Genomic DNA, 8893 nt, shown 5'->3' with positions numbered 1-8893 from the left:
AAATATGCTAAATCACATCGTGTTTAACGTACGGGTACTTTGTTAGTATCGCTACACCGTGCAGCGTGACAGCAGCAGATGTAGCGGACTAACATTCAAGCTAACCTAACTTCCCAAACGCTGTGGACATCTGAACGCTGATTGGCCGAGACGCGACACGTCCATCAAAGATGTTTTATTGTGAAGAGCACCACTCCACATTTTCTCTGCGTCTCACTGCAATCTCAACGGCAGCGGGCCAGGTGAAAAACATAATAACTCTGAACGCGTCTCTGGTATTGTTCAGGGGGCCGGTCCAAATCGGGAGGCGGGGCGGATTCGGTCCGCGGGCCGTAGTTTGGGGACCACTGGTCTAAATAGTGAATAAACTTGTTTCGAGCTCAAAGCTCTTTAACATTACTTTGACGTTACCATGCAATGCTCCACCTGACCACCAGGGGAACACCACACACACAAAGGGGCGGAGTCTCAGGAGGCCTTCTGTTAACATTTTATTTGTTGGATAGTTGAATAACTTTATTTGGTCAGGACGATGACGATGTTATTGTCTAATTCACAGGAAGGTTTCAGACCTTTATAAGAACATTAGATAAATACAGAATCACACACACATCACACACACACACATCACACACACATCACACACACACATCACACACACACATCACACACATCACATATCACACACACATCATCTGATGTCACGCGTGTGACATGTCTCTGATGTCACGTGTGTGACATGTCTCTGATGTCACGTGTGACATGTCTCTGATGTCACGTGTGTGACATGTCTCTGATGTCACGTGTGACATGTCTGATGTCACGCGTGTGACATGTCTCTGATGTCACGTGTGACATGTCTCTGATGTCACGTGTGTGACATGTCTCTGATGTCACGTGTGTGACATCATCTCTCTGATGTCACGTGTGTGACATGTCTCTGATGTCACGTGTGACATGTCTCTGATGTCACGTGTGACATGTCTCTGATGTCACGTGTGTGACATCATCTCTCTGATGTCACGTGTGTGACATGTCTCTGATGTCACGTGTGTGACATCATCTCTCTGATGTCACGTGTGTGACATGTCTCTGATGTCACGTGTGACATGTCTCTGATGTCACGTGTGTGACATGTCTCTGATGTCACGCGTGTGACATCATGTCTCTGATGTCACGTGTGTGACATGTCTCTGATGTCACGCGTGTGACATCATGTCTCTGATGTCACGTGTGTGACATGTCTCTGATGTCACGCGTGTGACATCTCTCTGATGTCAGGGATCTATAGGACCTCTCAACAGGCTGAACTCGTCACCACGTCCTGTTCCTCCTGTTGAGGAGCAGCTGAAGCCTCCAGGGAGCAGCTGAGGAGAGAAGAACCACGAGTTAGGCTGCTGGCATGAGGCTCCATGACCTCATTCATAAAGCTTCATTACAAGCCTTATTCATAAAGCTTATTCATGAAGCTCATTCATAAAGCTTCATTACAAGCCTTATTCATAAAGCTTATTCATGAAGCTCATTCATAAAGCTTGTTCATAAGCTTCATTATAAACCTTATTCATGAAGCTCATTCATAAACCTTATTCATGAAGCTCATTCATAAAGCTTGTTCATAAGCTTCATTATAAACCTTATTCATAAAGCTCATTCATAAAGCTCATTCATAAAGCTTGTTCATAAGCTTCATTATAAACCTCATTCATAAAGCTCATTCATAAACCTTATTCATGAAGCTTCATTATAAACCTTATTCATAAAGCGTATTCATAACCTCGTTCATAACCCGCCAGCCGCTCGTGGGGCTGCTGCTCTCGTGAGTTAATGATTATCTGAGATAAGACTGTTCAGACCTTTCCCTCCAGGAAGTCTTTAGTTCCTCGTGTGAAAACATCAAAGAAATGAGGAACTCGTTTTCTACACGTCCAGAAATATGAAACCGAATCATGTGATACGCAGGACTCTGACCTGGGTCCACCTGGAGACCACGGTCCAGGACTCTGACCTGGGTCCACCTGGAGACCACGGTCCAGGACTCTGACCTGGGTCCACCTGGAGACCACGGTCCAGGACTCTGACCCAGGTCCACCTGGAGACCACGGTCCAGGACTCTGACCTGGGTCCACCTGGAGACCACGGTCCAGGACTCTGACCCAGGTCCACCTGGAGACCACGGTCCAGGACTCTGACCCAGGTCCACCTGGAGACCACGGTCCAGGACTCTGACCCAGGTCCACCTGGAGACCACGGTCCAGGACTCTGACCCGGGGCCACCTGGAGACCACGGTCCAGGACTCTGACCCAGGTCCACCTGGAGACTACGGTCCAGGACTCTGACCCGGGGCCACCTGGAGACCACGGTCCAGGACTCTGACCCGGGGCCACCTGGAGACCACGGTCCAGGACTCTGACCCAGGTCCACCTGGAGACCACGGTCCAGGACTCTGACCCGGGGCCACCTGGAGACCACGGTCCAGGACTCTGACCCAGGTCCACCTGGAGACTACGGTCCAGGACTCTGACCCAGGTCCACCTGGAGACCACGGTCCAGGACTCTGACCCAGGTCCACCTGGAGACCACGTCTACGGTCCAGGACTCTTAATCATTATAATATTCTCTATTTATAAACATCAGACATAACATGTTACAATGTTAAAATGTTACGTCTATTTAAACAATGATAATATATAGAGGGATATACTATAACCTTATGTAATAACACACACACACAGTCCAGGTGTGTGTGTGTGTGTGTGTGTGTGTGCGTGCGCAGGCCTCACCTGGGCACTACGTCGGGGAGGTCTCTGTGGTTGTGTGCGGCGTCTCTACGTCATCCCCCTGAGGGGTCATCGTTGCCATAGAAACGGCCACCTGCCCGGCCCGCGGGCCCCCCGGCGGCCCCCCTCCGGTCCCGGTCCCGGTCCTCCTCAGCGAGGTCCTGAGGCCGCCGGCCACGCGGCTGGAGAGCCGGCGCACCGCGGCCCCCAGCCCGCCGCCGCCGCGGCCCTTCTTCTGCAGCCCCACGTCGTCCTCCAGGTCCGCGGGGCGCACCTCGATGTTCCCGGAGTACCAGAAGACCCACCAGATGAGGCTGAGGAAGACCACGATGGCGCCGGCGTAGATCAGCAGGTCGTAGAAGAACACGCGCGCGAACACGCCGGTGAGCAGCACGAGCAGCCCCACCACATCAAAGGCCACCGCCAGCCAGAAGCAGCACGCGCAGCGGCCCAGGCCCCGGTGGACCGGGTCCCGGTGGACCGGGTCCGGGTCCATGTCGACCGGGTCCGGATCCATGTCAGGAGCAATGAGTTCCGAGCCCGTCAGGTGAGTCAGGTGAGGGCGCAGGACAGGGGGCGGGGCCTCCGAGGGGGCGGGGCCGGGGAGGGCTCTGTTCACCTGGAGCGCAGCACAGGTGAGGAGACGAACAGCTGCTGCTGCAACAACAACAACAACAACAACAACAAGGATCCACATGAAGCCACTGAAGGCATCAACACACCGTGAAGAGTAAAGATATACAATAAGGAACATTTCCACATTATAATAATAAAACATTAAAGCATTAACACATTTACACATTATAATAATTAAACATTAAAACATTAACACATTAAAATATTTAAATATTAAAACATTTAAATATTAAACCATTTAAACATTAACACATTATAATGTTTAAATATTAAAACATGAACACATTACAATGTTTAAATATTAAAATATTTAAACATTTAAATATTAAAACATTTAAACATTTAAATATTAAAACATTAAAACATTTAAACATTAAAACTTTTAAACATTTAAATATTGAAACAAATACAATGAGAACCTTTTATTGCCACGTATGTTTTCACATACAAGGAATGTGTCATGGTGCAAAAATAGACAACAACAATAACAACAATAGACAATAACAACAATAGACAACTGCAGTAGATCGCTGGAGATCCTGACAAACTCTTTATTTTCATTGATTGGAGGTCTCTCCTCTGGAGAAGATCTTCCTTCTCTCCAGTGTCGTGTGTCTTAGCTCTTCTTCTCTCTAGTGTTGTGTGTCTTAGTTCTTCTTCTCTCTAGTGTCGTGTGTCTCAGCTCTTCTTCTCTCTAGTGTCGTGTGTCTCAGCTCTTCTTCTCTCTAGTGTCGTGTGTCTCAGCTCTTCTTCTCTCTAGTGTCGTGTGTCTCAGCTCGTCTTCTCTCTAGTGTCGTGTGTCTCAGCTCTTCTTCTCTCTAGTGTCGTGTGTCTCAGCTCTTCTTCTCTCTAGTGTCGTGTGTCTCAGCTCTTCTTCTCTCTAGTGTCGTGTGTCTTAGCTCTTCTTCTCTCCAGTGTCGTGTGTCTCAGCTCTTCTTCTCTCTAGTGTCGTGTGTCTCAGCTCTTCTTCTCTCTAGTGTCGTGTGTCTCAGCTCTTCTTCTCTCCAGTGTCGTGTGTCTTAGCTCTTCTTCTCTCTAGTGTCGTGTGTCTCAGCTCTTCTTCTCTCCAGTGTCGTGTGTCTCAGCTCTTCTTCTCTCCAGTGTCGTGTGTCTTAGCTCTTCTTCTCTCTAGTGTCGTGTGTCTAAGCTCTTCTTCTCTCTAGTGTCGTGTGTCTTAGCTCTTCTTCTCTCCAGTGTCGTGTGTCTCAGCTCTTCTTCTCTCCAGTGTCGTGTGTCTTAGCTCTTCTTCTCTCTAGTGTCGTGTGTCTCAGCTCTTCTTCTCTCCAGTGTCGTGTGTCTCAGCTCTTCTTCTCTCTAGTGTCGTGTGTCTCAGCTCTTCTTCTCTCCAGTGTTGTGTGTCTTAGCTCTTCTTCTCTCCAGTGTTGTGTGTCTCAGCTCTTCTTCTCTCCAGTGTTGTGTGTCTCAGCTCTTCTTCTCTCTAGTGTTGTGTGTCTTAGCTCTTCTTCTCTCCAGTGTTGTGTGTCTTAGCTCTTCTTCTCTCCAGTGTCGTGTGTCTCAGCTCTTCTTCTCTCTAGTGTTGTGTGTCTCAGCTCTTCTTCTATCCAGTGTTGTGTGTCTCAGCTCTTCTTCTCTCTAGTGTCGTGTGTCTCAGCTCTTCTTCTCTCTAGTGTCGTGTGTCTCAGCTCTTCTTCTCTCCAGTGTCGTGTGTCTCAGCTCTTCGTCTCTCCAGTGTCGTGTGTCTCAGCTCTTCTTCTCTCTAGTGTCGTGTGTCTTAGCTCTTCTTCTCTCCAGTGTCGTGTGTCTTAGCTCTTCTTCTCTCTAGTGTTGTGTGTCTCAGCTCTTCTTCTCTCTAGTGTCGTGTGTCTCAGCTCTTCTTCTCTCCAGTGTTGTGTGTCTTAGCTCTTCTTCTCTCTAGTGTCATGTGTCTCAGCTCTTCTTATCTCTAGTGTCGTGTGTCTCAGCTCTTCTTCTCTCTAGTGTCGTGTGTCTTAGCTCTTCTTCTCTCCAGTGTCGTGTGTCTCAGCTCTTCTTCTCTCCAGTGTCGTGTGTCTCAGCTCTTCTTCTCTCTAGTGTCGTGTGTCTCAGCTCCTCTTCTCTCCAGTGTCGTGTGTCTTAGCTCTTCTTCTCTCCAGTGTCGTGTGTCTTAGCTCTTCTTCTCTCTAGTGTCGTGTGTCTCAGCTCTTCTTCTCTCTAGTGTTGTGTGTCTCAGCTCTTCTTCTCTCTAGTGTCGTGTGTCTCAGCTCTTCTTCTCTCCAGTGTTGTGTGTCTCAGCTCTTCTTCTCTCCAGTGTTGTGTGTCTCAGCTCTTCTTCTCTCTAGTGTCGTGTGTCTCAGCTCTTCTTCTCTCCAGTGTTGTGTGTCTCAGCTCTTCTTCTCTCTAGTGTCGTGTGTTTCAGCTCTTCTTCTCTCTAGTGTCGTGTGTCTCAGCTCTTCTTCTCTCCAGTGTTGTGTGTCTCAGCTCTTCTTCTCTCTAGTGTCGTGTGTCTCAGCTCTTCTTCTCTCCAGTGTCGTGTGTCTTAGCTCTTCTTCTCTCTAGTGTCGTGTGTCTCAGCTCTTCTTCTCTCCAGTGTCGTGTGTCTCAGCTCTTCTTCTCTCTAGTGTCGTGTGTCTCAGCGCTTCTTCTCTCTAGTGTCGTGTGTCTCAGCTCTTCTTCTCTCTAGTGTTGTGTGTCTTAGCTCTTCTTCTCTCTAGTGTCGTGTGTCTCAGCTCTTCTTCTCTCTAGTGTCGTGTGTCTCAGCTCTTCTTCTCTCTAGTGTCGTGTGTCTCAGCTCTTCTTCTCTCTAGTGTCGTGTGTCTCAGCTCTTCTTCTCTCCAGTGTCGTGTGTCTCAGCTCTTCTTCTCTCTAGTGTCGTGTGTCTTAGCTCTTCTTCTCTCCAGTGTCGTGTGTCTCAGCTCTTCTTCTCTCCAGTGTCGTGTGTCTCAGCTCTTCTTCTCTCTAGTGTCGTGTGTCTCAGCTCTTCTTCTCTCCAGTGTCGTGTGTCTCAGTTCTTCTTCTCTCCAGTGTCGTGTGTCTCAGCTCTTCTTCTCTCTAGTGTCGTGTGTCTCAGCTCTTCTTCTCTCTAGTGTCGTGTGTCTCAGCTCTTCTTCTCTCTAGTGTAATGTGTCTTAGCTCTTCTTCTCTCTAGTGTCGTGTGTCTCAGCTCTTCTTCTCTCTAGTGTTGTGTGTCTCAGCTCTTCTTCTCTCCAGTGTTGTGTGTCTCAGCACTTCTTCTCTCTAGTGTCGTGTGTCTCAGCTCTTCTTCTCTCTAGTGTCGTGTGTCTCAGCTCTTCTTCTCTCCAGTGTCGTGTGTCTCAGCACTTCTTCTCTCTAGTGTCGTGTGTCTCAGCTCTTCTTCTCTCCAGTGTCGTGTGTCTCAGCTCTTCTTCTCTCTAGTGTCATGTGTCTTAGCTCTTCTCTCTAGTGTCGTGTGTCTCAGCTCTTCTTCTCTCTAGTGTCGTGTGTCTCAGCTCTTCTTCTCTCCAGTGTTGTGTGTCTCAGCACTTCTTCTCTCCAGTGTCGTGTGTCTCAGCTCTTCTTCTCTCCAGTGTCGTGTGTCTCAGCTCTTCTTCTCTCTAGTGTTGTGTGTCTCAGCTCTTCTTCTCTCCAGTGTGGTGTGTCTCAGCTCTTCTTCTCTCTAGTGTCGTGTGTCTTAGCTCTTCTTCTCTCCAGTGTCGTGTGTCTCAGTTCTTCTTCTCTCCAGTGTCGTGTGTCTCAGCTCTTCTTCTCTCTAGTGTCGTGTGTCTTAGCTCTTCTTCTCTCCAGTGTCGTGTGTCTCAGCTCTTCTTCTCTCTAGTGTCGTGTGTCTCAGCTCTTCTTCTCTCCAGTGTCGTGTGTCTCAGCTCTTCTTCTCTCTAGTGTCGTGTGTCTCAGCTCTTCTTCTCTCCAGTGTCGTGTGTCTTAGCTCTTCTTCTCTCTAGTGTCGTGTGTCTCAGCTCTTCTTCTCTCAAGTGTCGTGTGTCTCAGCTCTTCTTCTCTCTAGTGTCGTGTGTCTCAGCTCTTCTTCTCTCTAGTGTCGTGTGTCTCAGCTCTTCTTCTCTCTAGTGTCGTGTGTCTCAGCTCTTCTTCTCTCTAGTGTTGTGTGTCTCAGCTCTTCTTCTCTCTAGTGTCGTGTGTCTTAGCTCTTCTTCTCTCTAGTGTCGTGTGTCTCAGCTCTTCTTCTCTCAAGTGTCGTGTGTCTCAGCTCTTCTTCTCTCCAGTGTCGTGTGTCTTAGCTCTTCTTCTCTAGTGTCGTGTGTCTAAGCTCTTCTTCTCTCTAGTGTCGTGTGTCTAAGCTCTTCTTCTCTCTAGTGTCGTGTGTCTAAGCTCTTCTTCTCTCTAGTGTCGTGTGTCTCAGCTCTTCTTCTCTCTAGTGACGTGTGTCTCAGCTCTTCTTCTCTCTAGTGTCGTGTGTCTCAGCTCTTCTTCTCTCCAGTGTCGTGTGTCTCAGCTCTTCTTCTCTCCAGTGTCGTGTGTCTCAGCTCTTCTTCTCTCTAGTGTCGTGTGTCTTAGCTCTTCTTCTCTCCAGTGTCGTGTGTCTCAGCTCTTCTTCTCTCCAGTGTTGTGTGTCTCAGCTCTTCTTCTCTCCAGTGTCGTGTGTCTCAGCTCTTCTTCTCTCCAGTGTCGTGTGTCTAAGCTCTTCTTCTCTCTAGTGTCGTGTGTCTTAGCTCTTCTTCTCTCTAGTGTCGTGTGTCTTAGCTCTTCTTCTCTCCAGTGTCGTGTGTCTCAGCTCTTCTTCTCTCCAGTGTCGTGTGTCTCAGCTCTTCTTCTCTCCAGTGTCGTGTGTCTCAGCACTTCTTCTCTCCAGTGTCGTGTGTCTCAGCTCTTCTTCTCTCTAGTGTCGTGTGTCTCAGCTCTTCTTCTCTCCAGTGTCGTGTGTCTCAGCTCTTCTTCTCTCCAGTGTCGTGTGTCTCAGCTCTTCTTCTCTCCAGTGTCGTGTGTCTCAGCTCTTCTTCTCTCCAGTGTCGTGTGTCTCAGCTCTTCTTCTCTCCAGTGTCGTGTGTCTCAGCTCTTCTTCTCTGTAGTGTCGTGTGTCTCAGCTCTTCTTCTCTCCAGTGTCGTGTGTCTCAGCTCTTCTTGTCTCCAGTGTCGTGTGTCTCAGCTCTTCTTCTCTCCAGTGTCGTGTGTCTCAGCTCTTCTTCTCTCCAGTGTTGTGTGTCTCAGCTCTTCTTCTCTCTAGTGTCGTGTGTCTTAGCTCTTCTTCTCTCCAGTGTCGTGTGTCTCAGCTCTTCTTCTCTCCAGTGTCGTGTGTCTCAGCTCTTCTTCTCTCGTGTCGTGTGTCTCAGCTCTTCTTCTCTCCAGTGTCGTGTGTCTCAGCTCTTCTTATCTCCAGTGTCGTGTGTCTTAGCTCTTCTTCTCTCTAGTGTCGTGTGTCTCAGCTCTTCTTCTCTCCAGTGTCGTGTGTCTCAGCTCTTCTTCTCTCCAGTGTCGTGTGTCTCAGCTCTTCTTCTCTCTAGTGTCGTGTGTCTTAGCTCTTCTTCTCTCCAGTGTTGTGTGTCTTAGCTCTTCTTCTCTCTAGTGTCGTGTGTCTCAGCTCTTCTTCTCTCCAGTGTCGTGTGTC

At 48.7% G+C, this 8893-nt stretch overlaps 1 protein-coding gene across 1 annotated transcript; it reads right to left on the bottom strand.

Annotated features, from left to right (window-relative positions):
* Positions 1-474: 474 nt before the first annotated feature.
* si:dkeyp-72e1.6 (transmembrane protein 238-like) lies at positions 475-3333 on the bottom strand. The gene is made up of 2 exons (XM_056407328.1): positions 2785-3333; positions 475-1367 (listed from the first exon to the last, which is right to left on the bottom strand). Exon 1 carries the CDS (start codon positions 3296-3298, stop codon positions 2792-2794), a length of 507 nt encoding a protein of 168 aa, XP_056263303.1. The 5' UTR covers positions 3299-3333; the 3' UTR covers positions 475-1367; positions 2785-2791.
* Positions 3334-8893: the final 5560 nt, after the last annotated feature.

This window comes from Pseudoliparis swirei, chromosome 23, assembly GCF_029220125.1.
Source record: "Pseudoliparis swirei isolate HS2019 ecotype Mariana Trench chromosome 23, NWPU_hadal_v1, whole genome shotgun sequence".
NCBI classification, from domain to species: Eukaryota; Metazoa; Chordata; class Actinopteri; order Perciformes; family Liparidae; genus Pseudoliparis; species Pseudoliparis swirei.
The sequence above is the reverse complement of the archived record's forward strand: the minus strand, read 5'-3'. Positions and strand labels throughout refer to the sequence as shown.